The 23,857-nt window shown below is 37.4% G+C and overlaps 1 protein-coding gene and 1 long non-coding RNA gene across 3 annotated transcripts in view; one reads left to right on the top strand and one right to left on the bottom strand.

Annotated features, from left to right (window-relative positions):
• The first annotated feature begins 3,092 nt into the window (after positions 1-3,092).
• GALNT1 (polypeptide N-acetylgalactosaminyltransferase 1) overlaps positions 3,093-23,857 on the top strand; it is a 57,422-nt gene continuing 36,657 nt past the window's right edge. The window contains exons 1-2 of one of the 2 annotated variants that reach the window (XM_011974431.1): positions 3,093-3,331; positions 12,149-12,323. In XM_011974431.1, the coding sequence (XP_011829821.1) occupies positions 3,193-3,331; positions 12,149-12,323 (314 nt within the window). In that variant the 5' untranslated portion in view covers positions 3,093-3,192. The remainder of the gene's footprint in view (positions 3,332-12,148; positions 12,324-23,857) is intronic. The other variant, XM_011974432.1, reaches the window with a different exon arrangement.
• The window catches only part of LOC105535359, a 10,512-nt gene continuing 1,803 nt past the window's right edge, over positions 15,149-23,857 (bottom strand). The window contains exon 2 of the long non-coding RNA XR_001005418.1: positions 15,149-15,467. This is a non-coding gene — a long non-coding RNA (uncharacterized LOC105535359). The remainder of the gene's footprint in view (positions 15,468-23,857) is intronic.

Raw genomic sequence — 23,857 nt, forward strand, 5'->3', positions numbered from 1 at the left:
CAAATAATGAAGTCTGAAGACATTTTTAGTATATTACTTTGGGGCTTGACGTCCTATCATCTCTTAAAGGGCGGAAATTTGTTGTTGGACAGTTCAGCTCTGACTTTTCTCCCCACCTGCTGATTTGTTCTGCGACTGAGCTTTGTGTGCCTTTTGGAACAAGGACTTGGTTTTCTTTGTATCCTTCATTTCAAGGACAGTGAAGGACACACAACAGTTACTTAATAAGTGGAGAATAAGGAATAACTTTACAATAATGGTGGCAATAAAGGTAGCAATTCTTTCCTTAAATACAGTGTACTAGCTTTCATTAAACAAATGGAAATAATAATTATTTAATTATATATGAAAACTAGAATCTTACCTGCAATGCGTCATGCAAATTAACAATCTTTTAAACAACTCTTTAGAAAGAAAATTTACCTGCCATATTTAAATAAATGTTTTTTCATTCTTTTACATCTTATATATTTGGCAACATACTTGGAACTTTATCTTCAATTTTCTAAAGACATAAGTAGCTTTATTTTCTTTTCTTGAACATAGACAACAGAGTAAAAAAAATTCAAGTTCCTTACATGTTATTTGCTCTTCACCAGATTTCTTCCTGATACAGTTATGCTGTTTTAAATGAATCTCAAAGAAACATCTCTTGTGCCGTTTTGTCTTTTTCTTTCCTTCTTCATTTAGAAGATGTTTTCTAAGAGTTTTCTCTGAAGCTTGTAGAGCTGAGCAAGCCTTCTATGACCTTATTCTCTTGCAGGGAACAGTAATAGAAACCGCAAATTACCAGTGGCTTCGTCCTAAGAGCCAAACCCTGTGGACATTCTTTCTTTGTTACCTCAGCCTCATAGAGGGTCTAACATGGCTTGTCCATACTCCTTCCTTCCTCTGACTTCTCATGCCTCTCTCAGAGGGGTCTGTCTTCTGCAGTATGTGGAAAGTGATGGGTCTCCTGGAGTTTCAGCCCCTTCTTTTCTCTGCCTTCTTCGTTGGCCACCTCGTCCCCTCTGCCGACCCCGGCTGCTGCTTATGTATGTATGTTTAACAAACCTGCCTTTTCACATCAGACTCAGTTACTCCCCTGACTGCCTGTTGACACCTCGACTTGAGGCCCCTCACATTCAGTGTGAACTAACTCAACTCTTGATTTAGTCCGTATTTCCTTTCATTATTGTATTACCATCATCCATCTAGCTAGTTATCTTGGCCTTAAATCTGGGAATCATTTTTTTGCCTCTCCTTTATCTTCCTTTCTCCTCATACCCCATGTAGAATGTGCCAGACACCCCTCTTCTCCCAAACACTTCCCCTTCACTGCACTTCACCTTCAATCTTAAAAGCTAATTGTGCACCCTTGCAAAACTTAAGTAGAAGTAGATGAAAAGTTATATTTACATTTAACTATTCTGCAGGCATTTTTTAAAAATAGGATTTTAGAGACCGTAAAACCACATTTGAAATTCAGATATTGCACCAGCAATCAGGCTGCTTTGCCAGTGATCAAAAGAGGCAGCTTTTCATATGAAATAACACAAAATATAAATGTATGTATATAGTTTATCTGGTGAGAACTGTTGTTCCTTGACATTGTACACTCTAATGCTTTAGGTTCTCCCCTCACCTCAGTTACCATAGTTATCAGTAGTTGTTCACTACAGGTGACCCAGTATCAGGTATTGAGTAAGCATGATTTTCAGGTAAGAACATGACAGTAGCATCCTTGTTTTCATCTTGCAGTCGGGGAGTATTGGTTTGGTGAAAGGAGGAATATGGCAAGTGATCAAAGTCCCTAGAGAGATGAGCATAAATAATGACTTTACATTTATAAGTATCACTTAGTGTTTTCTCAGGCTGCTCTCTAGCAACCTTGTGAAGTAGGCAAGAACTGCTGTATGTATTTCATGGATAAACTACAGGCCTGCCCTGAATTGTTCACGTAAGTGCATCTCTGATGGCCACCATGGAACTTGTTGCATAAAGTTGTCCTTGTAAGAAGCTGCTACCTTGCCCACACTCTGGTCCGTCCAGGGCGTCTGCATTTGTAGCTTTCAGCATGGACACAGTGCGAACTCTTGTTTCCTCACTCCACTTCATAGGAATGCACTTGGTTTATATTTCCCCTGGTCTTCAGTGACACAGGCTTTGAGCCTCAGAGTCAGCTGCTGAGCGGGAGATTCTCCACCTCTCTGAGGTCTCTCAGGCTACTTCAGCATGCTCCAGGATGAATTCCTTATGCTTAAGACGCCTATGCTCAAACTATCCCAAATGACTTTTCAAAATTGTTAACAGTTCCTCTAGTCATTTTCTCATCATGGTATAGCATGATAAAGGGAGATAGCAGGGTGGGAAATGGAAACTAAAAACAGGGAAGTGTATAAAATTGTCAGAGCCAAGACTAAATGTCAGATCTTATGACATATACTTTTCTTTCCCATTTTACTTTCCACGAATCTGTTTCCTGAATGATTGGTGACTGTTGCAGTTTTAGATTGAGATTCAGTGTAAAAGAGGAATGAGAGTTAGCTCGGGAAGCTACTGTAGTGCAGGCTCCAAGGAGAACTCTTATTAATTCTTGAGCCTGGGTACTGAATGCGGACAGTTGAAATGCACTTGGAATCACTAGTTGCCTAATCTCCTATGGTAATTAATAGCTTAATTTTTGCCTTAACACATAATGTAGCAATTGAGTAGAAAGGTAGTTAAGACCCAGGTGTTTGATGAGTGTGAAATAGTAGCTCACTGTTGTTTTAATTTGCATTTCCTAATTGTAGGGAATTGAGCACTTTTCTACGTGTTTGTTGGCTGTTAGGTTTCCGTTCTGCAAAGTACCTGTTTATATCCTTTACCTGTTTTCCTATTGGATTGTTGTATATTGATTTGTAGGAATTATTTATGTAGTCCTGATACTCTTTATATATTTTATAAGCATTTTTCCAAGTCTGATTTTCAAACATAGTCTTCATAGTGAAATTTCTTATTCTTAATGAAATTAATAATTTATAGTATTTAATGTTTATAATATTAAATTAATTTTATAATTCACTTTTGAGGTTCTGAATTTTTAAGTTAATCTTTTTTCCTTTCTTTGTAGGGTATGAATGTGATTTCTGATGAAACTGGATTGGAATAATTTTCATCTTTGTATATTTATATATATATTTTTAAATTTTGCATTTGACTTAAAGTGCCATGAGAAAATTTGCATACTGCAAGGTGGTCCTAGCCACCTCCTTGATTTGGGTACTCTTGGATATGTTCCTGCTGCTTTACTTCAGTGAATGCAACAAATGTGATGAAAAAAAGGAGAGAGGACTTCCTGCTGGGGATGGTGAGTGACATTTTATAATACAGCTGTTTTAATCAGTATATCACTGGTTTTTACTAACTAATTTGGGTAATATAAAATTTTAACTTTTTTAGATTAACAGATGTCCCTGACTTCCTGTAGGAGATACGATGATCATATTGATAGTTCTCAAATGGGTTCATCCAACACTTAAAAGCATTAAAGTATCGTGTATAGAACTGCTAAATTCGACTTTTGTGTTCAATATTCAGTGTAGTTAATTTCTTACAAGTTACTTTATGTTACTTAATAATGTGGGTATCTCATAGTTGGGCATATCAAAGTTGTACAGAAGATTAGTCTAATGCTGAGTAGAGCATTAAAATTGCATTATAAGGTATCAAAAGAGATTACTCCAGCCCTCCCATCTCAGTCCTAAGGGGAAGAAGTTTTTATAGATAGATGTGATCTGGAGAGGTTTTTGTTGTTGTTGTTAATGTTGTAGATAGCTCCAGTTGGTACTTCTAGGGAGAACTTTTAAAAAGATTGGGTGATAGACTAGAGGCTGGAGTGAGATCATTGCAATATCTAGAATGGAAAGGAAGGAAAATATACAAATATAAAGGAGGGAGGGAATAGGTAGTACTGATATTTTTGTCAGAGGACTTTGGAAAATTCAGTTTTAAACTCCTTTTATTCAACAAACAAATTCTTTTTTTTTTTTTTTTTTCATTTTTAACCATAATGAAAATGACTGCATTGCAGGAGTCAGTAATCCAGTTGTTGTGGGCTCTGAACTCTGTGATTAGTTATAGAATACATGGCTGTACAGCAGTTCTACTATTTTTAGAAATTATATACAAATAATTACTCTTTCAACATGTTTTAAGCATATAGCCACATTTAAATTTTTTGCACTTTTATAATGAGAAGGGCCTTTGATCCCCCAAAACTTACAATAGAAAAAAATATTAATTTGTATTGTTAACTGTACCAACTTAACTGTAATTGTTATATGTGGGCTTACATAACTGGTTCTATTTATATCTTCCTGGGAAATCTGCCTAAAATTAGGCTCAGTTGCTAGCACTGAATTCCAGTAATGCCTAGGCTAATTCTTAACTTAAATTTTCACTTTTTTGAAAGGTTTTAATACATTTTTCATCCAAAGTCAGCCTGTTAGTTTATATATTTACTTTATAGCTCTGCTGTTTAGTATCTGTTGGGTGACAAAATGTTGCCTCCTTAACTGTTGCTAGAGCTGTACTCATGCCATCTATGTTTAAATCAAAGAACAGGTATTACCATTCATCAGTCAGAAACTTGAGTATTCTTTTCCCAAACAGAATGGAATAAATTTCCCCTCACCCTACCTTAATTCATTGCTATTTATAATAAGCTCCTGGTGTTCTATCTTAAATGTAAAGACTTGACAGTGAGAAAGAATAGGCTCTGTAGCATGTGAAGATTCACTTGAATGTTTTTTTGACTTTTATATGTGCTGGGCAAGGTACTAGGTTTTGTTGATACACAGTTGAACAAAAAAATAAGACAAAATTTCTCCCTTCAGGGAACTCACAGTCTAATGGAAGAGAAATAACAATAGTAAATACCAGTATACTAAATATCACTTTAGGAATATGCACAAGAGTAGAAAGGAAGGAATGCCTTGGGGTGTCTGAGAAGCTGCAGTAAGGAAGTATGTTCCAGCTGAGTATCAGCTTGAGCAGGTGTTTGTTAGGTCTGTTGGGAGAGGGGAAGACCTTCCAAGCAAAGGAAAGAAGGATGTGCAAGATTAGCAAGTGAGAACAGAGTTGATAGGAGAACAAGAGCACAGGATGAAGCTTGGGAGATGGCAGAGGCCATGTCACACAAGGCCTTTTATGGCATTGTAGGGATTTGGGACTTCATCTGTAGACAGCGGCATGGTGCTGAAGCATTTTAAACAAGGGAGTAAGGCCTGATTGGACCTGGACTTCTGGAAGAATGCTTTAGTGGTCATGTGACTGATGGACTGGAAGAGAACGAGGCAGGTAGCAGATACCAGTCTGAGACTGTTGTGAGAATTTGGAAAAGAGCTTGGAACAGACACTAAAATGACATTGGAGACGGAGAGGAAATGAATATATATGAAAAGTATTTAAGTAGTGGAATTTACATAACCTGGGGAGCCATTGAATATAGGGAATAAGAGAAAGAGAAAAGTCTAAGGTGGCTTTCATGTCTCCATGGTTGGAAGAATTGATGTTCCTCAGAAGAGGAGCAGCTTTGATAAAAAGGTGGATGCATGAAGTTGAATTTGGAATTTTTTTTTTCATTTTTCTTATTTATTTATTTATGAATGAGATGGAGTGTCGCTCTGTCACCAAGGCTGGAGTGCAGTGGCACAATCTTGGCCCACTGCAACATCTGCCTCCTGGATTCAAGCAATTCTCCTGCCTCAGCCTCTTAAGTAGCTTGGGTTACAGGCGCATGCCACCACACCCAGCTAATTTTTTTATTTTTAGCAGAGATGGGGTTTCACCATGTTGGCCAGGATGTTCTCGAACTCCTGACCTCAGGTGATCCACCTGCCTCGGCCTCCCAAAGGGCTGGGATTACAGGTATGAACAACTGCACCCAACCTCAGTTTGGAATATATAACTTTGAGGAACTGGTAGAGATGTTCTGCAGTAGAGGATGGTCAAGATGGAGAAAACAGATGGGAATTTAAGCCTTGTCTATACATGAGGCTGTGCACGGTATGTGTAGAGTTGGAAGACACAGACTCCCTGTTGGAGAGCCCCTCCTGGAGGGTCACTGAAGGAAGAGAAGGCTTCCCAAGAAGTCAGAGTAGAATGAAAAGCCCCAAGGAGTAGGTCATAGAAGCCCAGTCAAGGGTGGTGTTTGCTCAGAGATTTTACCTGCGATAAAGTGTTTCTGATAGGTTTGGTATAGGGCTTCTCGTGACCCTAGCAAGTGTCATTTCAGGGATGGTAACTGTGGAAGTCAGTGGATTCTGGATTTGATATACCAGAGAAACAGTAGGGATATGGCTGTTCTTTAGGAAGCTTCAGCATGAAGGGAAGCGTGTAGTATACAGTAGTTATAAGAGAGAAATGGAGCCGAAGTTGGTTTTCTATGTATGTATTATTATTTGTATATGTTCAGGAAGAGGTTTAAACTATAGGGGAAAGGAGGGATACTTGAAAGAACAAATTCTCAGCAGATGAGACAGTGTGGTATCAGAATCGTGAAAAGGATTCTCCTCAAAGAGCATTCACAGATTATTATAATTTTGACAACCACTAGTGGCGTAAGTTTCAAAGAAAAAGACTGGGTTTTGTACAGAAGTACAAGCTAAAGGAGCAATAATCTGAAAGTAGCAATGTAGAGGTATGAGATGGCATCATTGCCTCTGGAGGAAAGGAGAATGAATCATTCTCCCAGAAACAGTTGGTTAATGGACTCTGGAGGAGGGCTAGACTTCAGTTAAGTCTGAAGATGGAGCCTGTGTGTTGTGGAGACCAGACAGTGGAGAGGCTTTACAACAGCCTGGGGGTGTCAGGGTGTTCAGGGCACAGACTGAGAAGGACGTCCCAGTGTGAGAGAAGGGCTGAGCAGCCGGAGGGAAAGTACATAGCTAAGGGGAGATAATCTTTGAGGTCCATGGTAGTCTTAAGGGGAGAAATGATTAGGGGAAGAGCACAGTTGATGCTAATAAGCAACAGTTTGAAAAATCTGCTTTGATGTGAAGTTTCAGTGCAACAGGTGCTGAGAGGTCCTAAGTCTTCAGAGCCCAGAAGTTATTAAGGTTCTGCTAGTGAAAAATTGCTGTGGTGAATTTGAAGAGATGTTTACTAAAGAGGATCAGGGAGAGGGGATGGGTAATGGCACCAAGGATGCCAACTTTCTAGTGGAATTAACATGTGCATGACCTCAGAGTTTCCCTCTTTTTTTTTTTTTTTTTTTTTAAAGACGGAGTCTTACTCTATCACCCAGGCTGGAGTGTGATGGCATGATCTCGGCTCACTGCAACCTCTGCCTCCTGGGTTCAAGCGATTCTCCTGCCCCAGTCTCCCGAGTTGCTGGGATTACAGGCAACCGCCACCACGCCCAGCTAATTTTTGTATTTTTAGTAGAGTCGTGGTTTCACCATGTTGGCCAGGCTGGTCTTGAACTCCTGACCTCAGTTGATCTGCCTGCTTCGGCCTCCCAAAGTGCTGGGATTACAGGTGTGAGCCACCATGCCTGGCATCGAAGTCTCTCTTGATAGAACACATAGGACCTCCTGGATCTTTGTTTTGAAACAACCAAAACAAAACAACAACAAAAAGCACTGAGCATTGTAACACTCCAGAGTGACTGTTTCAATGTTGGAAGCACCTAATTTCTGAATGTTCTACTTTACAGCTCTGATTTCGGTGAAATTTAGCAAATTCTACTCTCTCTGGTGTGAAAAAAAGTTTCCTAGGTTTGAATAGAATGGATTGATGTCATTGTGATAGTGCTGAAGGCTTCCTGTAACGTTGTTGTTGATATGCTGTACTTAAAGAGTTTTCTAAGATTCTTCTATTTACCTGTTACTTGCCTGCTTCAAGGAATAGTGGGCCAGACTTTGGTGATTCCAGAGGGGTTTGTTTTTTTCTGAGTAGTTCTCTTATAGGTCTGTACTTGTATTTTATACCTAAGGCTATCTGAAAATAGCAGAGTTCTCCTGCTGCTAGAGTTAGATTGGGCTCCCTTGAAAGAATACGAGTGGTGGGGGTTATGGCCTAGGAATATTTTTACTACTCTTCTGCTTACCAGGATTAGCTCATTTATCCACTTTATGGATTTGGGTGTTATATAGAGTGTTCAGTGTTTTTAAAGATGCAGTTTCAAGTAGTGATTGATTCTTCCTGTCATTACTGCATTTTTAGATCATTAAAATATTAATTATTTAACTTTTCATGTACTTTATGCTGGAATTATTTCAACTGTTGAACATTAGGAAGCCTTGGAGAACATGGTTTATAGAAAAAACTTCCAATGGTTAAAAACTTTAAAGTATTACTAGTAAAGGCTATAATAATTTCATAACAAATTTTTAAGTGTTGATTTTTATATATGCAGCACAGGTAAATTGAACATGAAATTGGAAATTGACAAGGATGTTGAAGTAGCAGAAAGTTACCAGTGAAAGTTATAGATGATATTTTGATGTTTAAAAAATCAGTGTGCTGCATTTTATTGCATCTTACGTACCTTTGTTTATAGAATATTCTGTATACCACTGTAAAAGTGATAACATTCTAGTTACCATTGTGAGCCACATTCCAATTTCAGAGATGTTAAAATGTAGGAGGAAACATTTTGAAATAGTGAAATATAGTACATAAAGACAGTAAAGATGTTAATTGTATAGTAAGATCAGAAAATAGTTTGGGAAAAATGATTTTAGCCTTTTATTAGTATATTTACCCCCCAAAAAGAAGTCATATAACTTTATACCTCTTTACTTTCATGAGAGAAACACACATAAGAAATTTGAAAAATACCTTAAAGTGTATTCAAAGGCATGCCAGTGGTTTATGTATGTTAATCTTATTTGGAGACTTTCAGAGTGAACCTCTGATTTTCTTGGTAAATACCTTTTCTAAATCATGATACTTATCTACAGTGTCATGTAAATAAAACTTAACTGAAGTATATAATAAAATGTGTTTGTTCTCACATAATACTTTGGAATGGCACCTTTGTCCCTCCCTTGTCAAAGTGATTCGATTCTTAGAAATGAGCTGCATGTGGAATTTTATGCAGAGATATTTTATTTAGTTCATGAAATGACATCCAAACTCATTTCAGTTTCTTTCTAATAAAATTTTCACAGAACTAACTTTTAATATACATAGAAGACTGGCAGTAGAGTACATGGAAACTTAATGCTTACCATCTTTTTAGTTGCTTTCCAATACTGTAAATGCATTAATAATGGCATATATTCACTAACCACATGCATTTCATCCAAACTCGTTTGCCAAGAAAATTCGTTTAATGACAAATTTAATTCTGTAGGATATTGTAATTTCTTATTAATAATTAGAGTATTGTGGATTCTCTAAGTCATGCAGTAGACATATAACTTTTGATTAATGGTAATTTTAAATGTGGCTCTGAAATTTCATATGTAACGGTAGGTTAGAGTACATAATGCAGGTACTGTGTTAGATTTTCAGATTATTAATAAATATCAGGTGATGAAATGTGCAAAATATTTCATCAGCAGGATTGTATATGCTGTACATTTTTGCCTGATCCTTTAAGATCGCAAGACCGACTTTAAGTTTCTGGTTATATAGTTTCATATGTAATAAGCAATTAAGTTTATGTTTTGTAGTATTTATAGTAATAATTTCTCCAGTCGTCCTTAATGCCCCTCCTCCACCTTGAAAATTCTCAAACAGAAACAAAAGTAGAGAGAATAGAAAATTATGGCTGGGCACAGTGGCTCACACCTGTAATCCCAGCCCTTTGGGAGGCGAGGTGAGTGGATCACCTGAGGTCAGGAGTTCAAGACCAGTCTGGCCAACATGGTGGAAACCCATTTCTACTGAAAATACAAAAATTAGCCAGATATGGTGGTGCACGTATGTAATCCCACCTACTGGAGAGGCTGAGACAGGAGGATCACTTGAATCTGAGAGGCAAAGGTTGCAGTGAGCCAGGATTGTACCACTGCACTCTAGTCTGGGTGACAGAGTGAGACTCTGTCTCAAAAAACAAACAAACAAAATTTAAACTCTCATAGATCCATCATCTGGCCTCAAGAGTTGTCAACTCATGGCTAGTTTTGTGGCATGGATACCTCTTTCTCTTTGTCTCCCTCCGACCTGTTTTGTTGTTGAAGAAGAAATTGAGGTATTTCTCATTTCCAGTTTCCTGCAGTCTGGATTTGCATCCCTTTAATGGTGCATGCCATGTGCCTTTGTCTCACATATTTCCTGTGAATTAGGTCTAGAGGCTTGATCAGGTTGAGGATCTTTTTCCCCCTAGCAAAAACACAGATGGTATATGTATACGTTAATACTCTTCATTTAAAAATTGAGCAGCGTGAAAACGTTTCTATTTTCATTTTTTTGTAACGCATTATTTTATACTAAAATAGGGCATGGGTAACAGAAGGATATTTATAATCAGGGCCACTAGATGTCTCCCACCTACTCTTTATGTTTTCTGTGCCATCCACAAAAGATCGTTGTCACCTTCAGACCTCTGCTGGTTCCTTTTGACCCCTGATATACCAGTCCCAAAATCTGTTGGTTGTTCTTTACTTTCGGAGGAGACTGGCAAGTAGAAATGACTATACGAGTTTTACAATTTATGATTTTTAAAGCTTTAAAGGCTTATTTTGTATGGAGCATTACACTTCTGTATTTGTATTATAGTTTTTACTACACTTGTTGATGATTTTTGTCATTGAGAATTTAAAAAAATTCTACCAACCATTATATTTAAGGAGCTTACTTACTGGGCAAATATTAGGCAGGACTTGTTTTTAAAAACTTGTTTTTACTTGAGTTTCCTATAATTTTTAAAGTGATTTGTTCCTCATAAAAACACAGTTTATCCTGAGAACAGGGGAAAAGTAATGCACACTGTTTTCATCATCATTCTCTGAAATCTGTTTTTAAATTCTGGACATGGTTGAGGACACAATGAATAGTTTCACATCCTGCAGCTCTGGTATTGGTCGGTGGCTTTGTACCACTGGCCGAAACAATCACCTAAATAAAGTCAACTTTACCAGCTAGTCTTGTTCTTGCACAGATGAAGCCTGACTGAAGAGAGATGGCTTTTCTGTGCCTTGATGCCACTATTTTTGTTTAGAAATGTTTTGAGGGTGCCTAAAAAACATTCTACAAGAGAATAACTTTAGATTTTAAAATAAGTAATGCATAAAATGTATTTTCATCCCGTTTTTGGCCCCACCCCATTCTTTAGCCATCCCTTTTAGATGAGAAGTTTTTAACATAGCACCTTCCAAATTTAATGAATCCCAGAACCTGTTTTTCTTGGATATTTATTAACATCTCAAAAGCATATAATAAGGAACAAAGCTTGGGAAGTGCTCATCAGGCACATTGCTCTTTTTATGTCTATATCAAGAGATAACATTACTTTTGATGAGAATACTTGTTCTAATGGGAGGGGTACATGAGATAGGTTTGACAATCATTATAATGAGAGATAGTAATTGGTTAGAGACATAAGAACCCTGGATAAAATAATGTGATAGTCAAGAGTAGTAAATAACCACTACAGAGAGATTCAGAAAAGCTACAGGCAAGAGAAGCCATTTTAGTTGGGCATGGGAAGGCAAATAGGAATTTGGTGTTGCAGCGATGGAAGTGGGAACGGGATGTGAGCAAAGGCATGGAAGCAGGAAAATGTGAGGCACGTTGGAAGGAAGGCAGTGGGTGGCTGTTTGACCAGAAGATGAAGTACTGTGGGGTGGGAGAAGAAGGCCTAGCAGGTGATAGGTTTGGAAAATTAGGTTCAATTCCACATTACAGAGGTTGGACTCTAGGAGGCCATAGGAATAACAGTGAAGTCTGCACTTTAGGGAGGTCATTGTGGGAGTAGCTTTTGAGATGGGAGCCAACACCATGCAGTGACTCAGGTGAGTGGGGCAAGGTGAGGAAGTCTTGAATCAGGACACTGGTGTGGAGGTGGAAGACAAGACAGCCCCTTGGAAGGGTTAACAGCCTTGGAGAGGGTGGGCCCAGAAAGGGGTCTGGTTGTTGAGGGCACAGTTCAAACACAAATGTTATTAAATAGAATCATGAATCAATCAATTGCTATGAAATTAATGTTAGTTAAGTTTCCTCCTATTCTTAGTTCTAGAGCCAGTACAAAAGCCTCATGAAGGTCCTGGAGAAATGGGGAAACCAGTCGTCATTCCTAAAGAGGATCAAGAAAAGATGAAAGAGATGTTTAAAATCAATCAGTTCAATTTAATGGCAAGTGAGATGATTGCACTCAACAGATCTTTACCAGATGTTAGGTTAGAAGGGTAAGTACCTATTGTGGTCCTGATAGTATGTGAATGAAAAGTATGTTCTGAATTTTCAGTAAATTGCACTTGAGTGCTGATTGTTCTTAAGGCAAATGTTATATCACTATGTTACTACTTACCCCACTTAGAAAATAATTAAATGCTGATAGAAATAATATCTCAAGCTTCTACTGATTATTAGCACTATGTATTTCAGGTATTGGAAGATAATTATTTATCTTAATGGATTAGTAGGGGATTTTAAACTTTATTATTACCAAAATACATACTCAACTTTTTACAAAAGATTTAAGTTGTATGTAACTTGAAACAGTGAAAAAAACAGTCATAAGTGCACAGTTCGCTGAATTTTTGCTATGTATACACCTGTGTAACCATCAGCCAAATCAAGACATAGAATGATCCCATCACCCTTGAAAGTCTCTTTATGTTTTTTGTAGTCAGTACTTCCATCCCCAGAGGCAGCCATTATATTGACCTCTCTAAACATAGAGTAGTTTTGTCTCTTTTTGAACTTTTTATAATGGATCCACACCATTTTTTGTGCCTTTAAAATTCATATTGTTGCATATATCAGAAGTTTATTCTTTTCTACTGTAGTATAGTGATTTGTAATATGAATATGCCATCGTTTATTTATACATTGATAGACCTTTGGATTATTTCTACTTTTTGACCACTATAAATAAAACTGTGGTGACATTCTTGTTCATGTCTTTTGGAGGACTTAAGTGCCCGTTACTGTTTGCTATATACTAGAGGAAGGAATAGATTATGCATTTATATAGCATTAGCATGTGTTACCAGACATTTTCCCAAAATGTTTATACCAGTTTACACTCATATCAGCAATATACAAATTAGATGTCTAGTTGTGCCATAAGAAGGTAATACAAGGTACTAGAGTACAATAGGCCGAGTTAAAAGCAAGCAAACTACAGAAAATAGGTAGAGTAAGTGAACATATACATTCTGTGCTGAGGCCCCCTACACTCCTTGCTCCCATTGATGCTGGCAGCCAAGTTTGCCTCCTCCAGAGAAGAGACTGGAAGATCTTTCTCATCAGAATTGGATAGCCCTAGAGAGAAGGGTAAGTACCTAGTGTGGTCCTGAGAGTATGTGAATGAAAAGTATGTTCTGAATTTCCAAGAAATTGCATTTTAGTGCTGATTGACTTGGGAAAGTTTCCAACTTAATGGCGCAGCCTGATCACCCTTATGGAAATGCATAGTCAGTGAGTCCTACTCACGTGTTTAGGCCTCATATTCAGCCTCTTGGTCTTGCATTCTTAGTAACAAATAGATAAGCAAAGAATACTAGACATCTCAGGAAGCCCTCAACAAACAGAAAAAAGCAACTTTGAGGGAAGAAAAACTATTAAGGTAGAACACATTAAGAGAAATAACTAATAACCTCAACAAAATAGAGAATATATTACAACCATAAAATAAGAATAGGATACTATTCAAAAGATACACTGAGAGAACGAGAAAGAGCTTTTGAAAATAAAAAAATGAAAATAAAAATGCAACAAAGAGATGGACAACAGTAAAATTATATGAACATTGAAATGACAATCAGGAAATCCAATATTTTAATAATAGGAGTCTCAAAAAGAATTTTAAAAATAGGGAAGAGAAAATTTATCCACAAAATTTTCCATAACTGAACTGCACAAATTTTCAAATTGGAAGAGCCCACCAACTTTTTGTGACAATAGATGAAGATAGACTGTACTCCAAGACATTGTGACTTTCAGAACACTGAAGATTTCAACTCCCAAGGGGGAAAAAGAAAGACCTTTTACAGGTTTCTTAAGAGGCGAAAGCAGGTCACAATCAAAGGGTTATTAATCAGAATGCCTTCAAACTTCTCAGCAGCAACTCTAGAAACAAAGGAGCAAAATTCTAAAGGAAAATAATTTCTAAACTAAAATGTTATATTCAGCCAAACTTGCAATAAAGTGCACCGGTTAAATGAGGATATTTTTGGACATGCAAGATCTCAGAACATTGAACTGCCAAGCAGCCATTCTCAGGAAGTTACTAGAGATAGGACACTACCATTTAAAACCTTAGTTTTAAATAAACTAAGGACAAGAAAGACATAGAATGTAGAAAACAGGAGATTCAGCTTGTGTGAGAAATGGTGAGAATGACCAGAAGATGATGAAGGGAGAGCCTGAGTGAGAGTTGCACAGGCAGAAGCGACCAGCCCAGACGGAGCCAGTGAGAAAATTCCAGAAGAGACTTCAGGAAGATGCCATTGAAGTTACACCTGATTTGGCTGAATGTCTACAGTAGATTTAGACAATTGGTGGGAAGTTTGGGATTAAAATACATAGAAAACCATAGTAAGAAAAAAAATTAAATGGGCACTACCTTCAGGGAAAACTTTAAAAAACTTGTTCAGAGAAAACAAAAGTAATCATAGTTTACTACTACATGGCTTAGCCATGAATAAGTCATGATAAGGTAACTGTTGAATACTGTGCATGTAAAAATTAAACAGAGGAGATGAAGAGTATCTCTTTATCCAGCAAGTTGATTAAGTGGAGATCCGTCAAAAGAAGCTTAATTTGTAAAGATTTTTCACAAACTGTTTGCTTTCCTGAAAATTTAAACATTGTTGAAGAAAACTGTAGACTCTCCACAGTCTACAGTTTGAATGATGCTTGTATTATAAACAACCTTACACTTCGTTCAAGAACCTCAACTATTATTGTTTCTAGTAGAATCGTTTTTGTCATCTTAATAACTCCCCTAAGTATATCACCACTCTCAACACATGTTATTAAACATTTATGTCTTTTTGTCTTGATGTGGTTTTTGAAGATACTTTTATTAATGAGTACCTTCTAAATGCATTGTAAGTCACCAGGTTTTGGACATTGAACAGCTTTATGATACTAGGAACAGTGTTGAAATGGTGTGATACAAATGCTTATGCACCAAGTTTCACACTTGATGATCAAGACTCCTCAGACCCAACAAAGTCCACTTTTGTGAAAGCTGCCAGTACATAGTCCTTCTGGCCAACCGCTGGGTCTCTGTGGGACTGGGCTGCCTAGGAGGTAGCGCAGAGTCACTACTACCACTGAGTAGCCTTTTTATGTCTTCATTCCATCTCTAGACTGATACCCTTTTTAAAAAAAAAAAGTTTTAGAATTTTTATTATGGAAAATTTCAAATGTATACAAAAATAGAGATAATAATGTAATGAACCCTCATGTATTCACCACTCAGCCTCAGCAATTCCTAACAGTTTTGTCTTATGAATTCTTATACCCTCTGAGATGTCCCCCAACAATCTTTGCCTCCTGGGATTCACACCTCTTTGTAGTCTCCATGTTGCACTAAGATTGGTCTGTTTGAGCAATAGAACATGGTGCAAGTAAAATGAAGTATCTCCTTCAATATTATGTTATCAAATATGCTGTGGCTTCCACATTGGTCTTTACTCTTGCTGTGATCATTTGCTCTGGGATAAGCCCCTGACACAATAGCAGCAGCCCTATGTCGACACCTGTGTGGTTTATGGCTTTTTGTGAACAACCAGGTAAGTAAGATTAGAAGCATATTCTCTAACCCCAAGCAAAGACAAAACATTTCTAAATATTTTGGTATGTAGCTCTGAAAGATAAGGACTCATAGAAAAGAAAAATAAAAATCATGATACCATTTTCACCCCTAAAATAACATAAACAATGATCCCTTCATATCATAAAATACTCAGTTAATATTCAGACTTCCCTAGTTATGACATACATATTTCTTTTTTTATAGTGTAGGTGTCAGGATCAAAATTGCAGCTGGTGGGTATTCTCTTAAGTCTCTTAAGTCTGTAGGTTCCTTCTCTATCTTTTTTCCTTACAGTTTATTATTTGAAGAATCCAGGTAGAATACCTCACATCTTTTCTCAGCCTACATTTTGCTGACTGCATCACTGTGGTGTCATTGAACATGTTCTTCAGTTCCCTGTCCTGTGAATTGGTAGTTGGACCTAAAGGCATTGTACCAATATCCTTAAAGTCAAGTAAATTGTGTGCTTGTGGTATTAAAGGTGTGAGATCTGGCCCATAATATGCATTGTTATTGGACAGGTTCATTACATGTTTCATTTGTCTATTTTCTCTTTTTGTAGCTCATGTTAGCTAGGAATTCAGTGCATTGAGGAAGAAAATACGTTATCAAAGTTGACAATGTGAATGCTGCATATCAAAACTTGTGGAATGAAGCTAATTCCATGCTTAGGTGATAATATGTACCATTAAATACATAACTTTTTTTAAAAAGAAGATGGAAAATTACTGAACTAACCATCTTAAGAAATTAGAAAAGGAACAAATTAGAATAAGTAGAAGAAAGAGTGGAAACTTAAAGCTTGGAAACTTAGGAAATAAAAACGTACAGTAGAGGAACAGCAAAGTCAAAAGTTCATGGGAAAAAAAATGTTAAAATGGACTAATCAAGAAAATAAGGAGAGGCACAAATCCATATAAGGAGTGAAAGCTGGTGTCATTACAGATCCAGAACTTAGAAGATAATATATCACAAAGATGAGAAATTATAAAGTAGAATACAAACATCAAGTATAGAGGCTCAACAAAGCTGAAAGTTCTTTGGAAAAAAATCAATAAAATAAAATCAAAAAACGCCTTCCTAAATAGCAGATAATGGTATGAAAAAGACAGCATCCCTGCACATCTTGCAGACATTTGAAAGATTATACGTAGATTTTATGAGGTTTTTTAAATAGTTAAACTCATAGAGGCAGGGTGTAGAATGGTAGTTGCCAGGGTCCAGTGGCAGGGGAGAAAGGAGATGCTGATTAGTGTTTCAGTTATGCAAGATGAATAAGGACTAGATATCTGCTATACAGTATTGTGCCTGTAGATAACAACACTGCATTGTACCCTTAAAAACCTAGATCTCATGGTAAGTGTTCTTACCACAATGACATAAAGATAAGATTATAAGTGAATATTATAAATAACACCCCAATTTTTAAAAATTTAGATGAACTTACTAGTTCCTAGAAAGATATAACTTAGTAAAACTGACATCAGAAAAAAGTAGAAAATATAAGTGTTATAGCTATTAAGTATTAAGTTATAGCTATTAAGTGTTATAATATTAATATAAGCTATTAAATTAATTATTTAAAATCATTACACACGGCTGGGCATGGTGGCTCACACCTGTAATCCCAGCACTTTGGGAGGCTGAGGCAGGCAGATCATGAGGTCAGGAGATCAAGACTATCCTGGTTAACATGGTGAAACCCGGTCTCTACTAAAACTGCAAATTAGCCAGGCGTGGTGGCACATGCCTGTAGTCCCACTTACTCAGGAGGCTGAGGCAAGAGAATGGTGTGAGCCCGGGAGGTGGAGCTTGTAGTGAGCCCAGGTCACGCCACTGCACTCCAGCCTGCGTGACAGAGCAAGACTCCATCTCAAAGGAAAAAAAAGATCGTTACACACAGATACTCACGAAGTCAGACATAAACACAGACTTCCAGGCATAGATGGCTTTGCCAATGAAAACGAAGCAACATATCAAACTTATTTCATGAAATCAGCATGATCTTGATATGAAAATCCAACAAGGTTATTACAACAAAGAAATATTACAGACCAGTAATCTCGATATAGATGCAGATTTACAAGTGAAATCCAGCAATATAAATAATACATTAAAAATCAGTTGGTTTATTCCAGGCATGTGAAGTTGGTTTAGGATCATTTAGATTCACCACATTTATAGGAAAACAGGTGGTAAGTTGTGTGATCATTTCATTAGATACAGGAAAAACATTTGATAAAATTTGTCACTGTCATGATAAAACCCCTTAGCAAACTAGGAATAGAAGGGAACTTCTTTAATCTGACAAGATGTTTCTAGAAAAACAAAACCCTCCCAGCAAATATCTATATTTAATAATAATTTTGAAAGCTTTCCCTTTGAGATCTGGAACATGACACAGATGCCTGTTAACACCACTTCTGTTCAGTGTCGTACTGGAGGTCTTAACCAGTGTAAGGAGGCGAGCAAAATAAGTAACTGTTACAAGGATTGGAAAAGAGGAATTAAAATTTGTTAAAATGTATTAATTTAAGAAGTTCATTAAAATTTTATTATTTGCAGTTGACATGATTGTGTATAACAAAAATCCAAAAGAATTAGAGGATTAGAATCAAAAAGTGTTTAGAGACTGGGCACGGTGATTCACACCTGTAACCCTAGCACTTTGGGCACCTGAAGCAGGAAGATTGCTTGAGTCCAGGAATTCAAGACCAGCCTGAGCAACATGATGAGACCCCATCTCTACAAAAAAATTACATAAATAGCTGGACACAGTGGTTCATAGCTGTAGTCCCAGCTACTCAGGAGGCTGAGGCAGAAGGATGTCTTGAGCTCGGGAATTCGAGGTTGCAGTGAACCATGATTATGCCACACTGCATTCCAGCCTCAGTGACAGTGTGAGACTGTGTCTCAAAAAAAAAAAAAAAAAAAAAAAAAGTGTATTCAGCAAGGTTGAAGATTTTAAGGTTAATATTAAAAAGAAAAATAAATTGCATTTCTGTATGTTGTTTTCTTACAAAAGCTAGGAAATAAAACAATTTTAAATAATACTTATAATGCAATCTGAAAATATCAGATATCCAAGAAAGGCTCTTCAGAGTAAACTCTAAAGCAAAGAAAAATTAAATACCTAAATAAATGGAGAACTATCCCACATTCATGGGGTCGGACTCCTTAATATTATAAAGATGTTGGTTCTTTCCACATTCATTAGTAGATTTAATGCAGTTCCAGTCACAACCACGTTTGCATATGTAATTTGACCAGTTGATTCTCAAATGTGACTGGAAACGCAAAGACCTGGAAGAGCTAGACATTCTTACAGAACTATTAAGATTTCTTAGAAAACTATAGTAATTAAGATAATGTGGTATTGTTGCAAGGATAGACAAGCAGATCAGTGGAACACAATAGCGAGTTCATGACCAGTCCAATACATACTTGAACACTTGGTTTAGGACAAAGGTGGCACTATGTGGCAGTAGGAGAAGGATGATCTTCTAAAAAATGAACAAATGAATGATGCTGGGCCAACTTGATATAATTCAAGACAAAACTGAAACTGCATCTTTACCTCACACCATACAGAAAAATCAATTTTATATGTATTACCTGAAATAAATGTGAAGGCAAACCAGCAAAGCCCTAAAAGTTCACATAGGAGAAAATAGATCTTTGTGATCTTGGCATAGGAAAGGACTTTGTTTTAGGTGTATTTCTACTAGATGGCTGGACTTTTTTCTTTTAAATGACAGCCTACCATTTATTTATTTAATTTTTTGCTTCTCTCGTGCTCATGTTCATAGGCAGCCTACCATTGAATGGACTCTCAGTATGTATGTACACGCATATATATTTTTGAGAAACAGGGTCTTGCTCTGTTGCCCAGGCTGGAGTGCAGTGGCGCAGTCACAGCTGGCTGCAGCCTCAACCTCCTGGGCTCAAACGGTCATCCCACCTCAGCCTCTCGAGTAACAAGGACTACAGGCACATACCACTACACTTGGCTAATTTTTTAAATGTTTTGTAGAGATGGGGGTCTCACCATGTTGCCCAGGCTGGAACTTTGTGTTTTAAATTTAATCTTTGGTTTTTAATAGATGACTTTTGTGTATATTATGACTTGATCTACATGTATTATGACTTGATATATTTGAACTTCTTTTATGTTGAACCATATGAAACTGATATTCAACCACTTTTGACCCAAGAAAATGACAGTTTCATAAACTTTGACCTAATAAATCTTGCTTTCTGTTTAGTATCTTTTTCCTTTTTTCCCTCTTTTCCTGCTTTTCTAATTGATACAGTTTCAACTGGTAAAGTTTTACCATTCATGGTTTTCTGTCTCTTGGTTTGGAAGCTGTATACTTTTCCTTTATTAGTAAGACCTATGTATCTTGTAATTGTGAAAGTGTAGATTTATCTTTATGTATCTACATGTTCAGTGCACATAGTGTACTTTTGATGTGAGCACTGATATTTTTCTTCAATTGTGGGACATTCCTAGCTGTAATCTCAAATACTGCTGCTTCATTATTTCCTCCAGTCTGTTCTTTTGGAGCTACTTATATGCATATACTAGAGCTTCTCAATCTATACTCTTATTTTTTCTCTGTTTGTTCCTTTTCAAATTGTCTCTAGGTAAATTTCTCATTAATATCTTGATAATGGCAAAGTCCAAGTCTGGCTCTGCCATTTACTGGCTATGTGGTTTAGGACAAGTTGCCTGACTTTTCTATACCTCAGGTCCTTATCTCTAAGATAAGGAGAATTACAAGGGTGGTTGTGAGGATTTGTATAGTGTTTTGCACACTTCCTGCAATCTAGGATACAGAGAAGGCCTCTGTTCAAGGAGTGAGCTCCACGTCCCTATTTGATTCTCAGGAGAAGCTGACTCCAAAGGGACTTTTCCATCTCCACCTTTTTTTCTTTATTTTACTAGTCATTTCCTGACTTCCAAAGCAGATTCACAATGAAATGCCAAGTGGTAAATATTAGATAGTATTTTCTTAAGCCTCAGCTGTGCTGGACAGAGGTAGTCAGCTGCTTTCCATGCCTGCTCCCCTATGTGGAAGGAATGATGCTGTGGGATGGCCCCTGGAGTGCAGCTTTTTCACCACCTTTTGGAATCCAGAGAAACCTTGCTTATGTTCTAGGACATGGGCTTAACTGGTGTGTAGCTGGCTGTGTCCGGATCATCCTGTCTGCCAATAACTTCTACTGCCTTGTACAGTCTCTAAGGGCACGTTTCCTGAAGGAAACTAGAGGGAAGAATGACATTATTACACTGTTCAGAAGAGTTAAATAGAACCAACAGTCCCTGAATAACTTTTCTCATGTGTAATCTTAGGGAAGGAAGTGTAAGACAGATTCCAAATCATCTAGTAAGCCAATTCCATCCTATATAGTTAGTCTTAGATACTTAAAAACTAATTTTAATAGCATTTATTGAATGCTTTATTATATACCAGTATTATACACATTGTCATATTCAAACAGATGGGCAAAGTAGTAGTAATGTGCTCAGTTTACAAATGGGGAAACTTGGACTTAGGGAAATTAAATGATTTGTCCAAAGTACAGTTAGTAAGTGACGCAAGTGAAATTTGAATCTAGGTCTCAGGGTCAAAATATGTGCTCTGAATCACTGTGCTTTGCTCTTACTTTTATGGTTAGATCTTAGTTGATCTTCTCTGAATGAGAGTATACAGAGAAGTAATTTTGTAACATTGCCAAACACTGCCTGGCAGGTAGCCAGACATTTTATGAAATATGAGTTGTCATTGATAAATGCTAGTGACAGATGAAATTTAATGGGGGAAAAAGAATACATTGAAAATCATAGCTTGAAGGGACATGGAGGAGAGCATCGGATTATACATGCATAGTCACCTTGGTGTAGAAATTTCTTGAAAATTCTTTTCTTGGCTCTTCTTTCAAACTGTAGTTCTTGACATACATATGGATGATTGATGAGCATTACAAGTTTTATCATAAGTTGTGGATTCAGCTTGTAGTTCTGTTACTAGCTGCTATCATGAACAATCTATTACTTTAAGCCTCAGTTTCCTCATCTGTAAAATTTGGAGAGTAATAACTCTGTCTTAGGGTTGTTACAAGCATACATGGGATAATATATTTAATCCTCTTAATGCAGTTTCAGGAACTTAATAAAAAGTCAGCAGGACCTTTTCAGGCCAGTGCCCTGAGATAAGATAAATAGAGTAGGACTTTTTTAGTAACGGGGTCTCACTTTGTTGCCCAGGCTGGTCTCAAACTCCTGGGCTCAAGTGATCCTCCTGCCACAGCCTTGCAAAGTGCTGGGATTGTAGACATGAGCCACTGCATCCAGCCAGAGTAGGACTATAACAATAGAAAAATATTAGTAATAGTAAATACCAAGCGACTTCTGTAGCTCTATATTTCTGAATTGTTAGGTACACTTATGTGTTATTTAATGACTGGGGTATGTTCTAAGAAATAGGTCATTAGACAATTTTGTCATCGTGTAAACATTATAGAGTGTACTTACACAAACCTAGATGGTCCAGCCTACTACACACCTAGGCTATACGGTATAGCCTATTACTCCCAGTCTCTAAACCTGCATAGTATATTTCTGTACTGAATGCTGTAGGCAGTTGTGTAGTACAATAGTGCTTGTGTATGTAAACGTAGAAAAGATACAGTATAAATATGGTATAAAAGATGAAAAATGGTACACGTGTATAGGGCACTTACCATGAATGGAGCTTGCAGAAGTGGAACTTGCTCTGGGTGAGTGAGTGCTGAGTGGATGTGAAGGCCTAAGACTTTACTGTATACACTGCTGTAGACTTTATCAACACTGTACACTTAGGCTCTACTAAATGTACTTTGCATATTAAGTAATTATGCTAGTATGTTGATGGTGGCCACAATGACACTAGACCATAGGTATTTTTCAGCTCCATTATAATGATATGGGACTACCATCATATATGTGGTCTGTTGTTGTGGGGGTGCTGTTGAAGTTCAGCGGGGTGAATGCCCTGGTTATCCACCACAGTCCACTGGCAGCCGCACAGTTTGAGGGAGAGGAAAACAAATGGAAGCACGCTGGAACCGGGGAGGGAAGTATCTTCCTCCTGCATTGTCCCTCCAGCACCTTCTACCTACAGAGCTTAAGTATGCATCATGCATACTGCAAAGGAGAAATGCTTATAGGGGCCGGTTCCATTATCACAGTACAGGTAATAAAAGGTGTATTTCGAACTAAGAGGCAATACCTTGATAATGGGCACACTACATGGCAATGATGAGTCATCTCCAAGAGCTAATGTATTATGTGTTTGTGGATGCTTGCACTTTAAAAATTGTTTTAATTTATAAGATGGTAAACATTAATAGCCATAATCCACAGAAACAAAAGCCCTTTGGGGTCCTCAATTTCTAAGTGTGTAAAGGGATTATAAGTCAAAAAGTTTGAGAACTGTTGCTTTATATTACTCCCTTTAAGTAATGTTCAAAAAGTCAGGCAAAACTCATCAGTAGTACTAGAAGTCCTGTAGAGTGGTTACCTTGGAGAGGGGCACAAAGGAATCCTCTGGGGTATTGGTAATCGTCTGTTTCTTCATCTGGGTGCTGACTGCTTGATGCTTTCACTGTGGAAATTCATTCAGCTGTACACTTAAGATTTGTCAACTTTTTGCATGTATATATTTCAATAGAAAGTTTAAGACTATTCCATTTCTTCCTAACCTATACCTTGCTGTTAAACCTATATGTAACTTTTAGAAATTAGCATAAACTGGCCAGGCGCGGTGGCTCACGCCTGTAATCCCAACACTTTGGGAGGCTGAGGTGGGTGGATCATGAGGTCAGGAGATGGAGACCATCCTGGCTAACACGGTGAAACCCTGTCTCTACTAAAAATGCAAAAAATTAGCCGAGCGTGGTGGCGGG

Source organism: Mandrillus leucophaeus, unplaced genomic scaffold (assembly GCF_000951045.1).
Source record: "Mandrillus leucophaeus isolate KB7577 unplaced genomic scaffold, Mleu.le_1.0 Scaffold145, whole genome shotgun sequence".
Classification (NCBI taxonomy): domain Eukaryota; kingdom Metazoa; phylum Chordata; class Mammalia; order Primates; family Cercopithecidae; genus Mandrillus; species Mandrillus leucophaeus.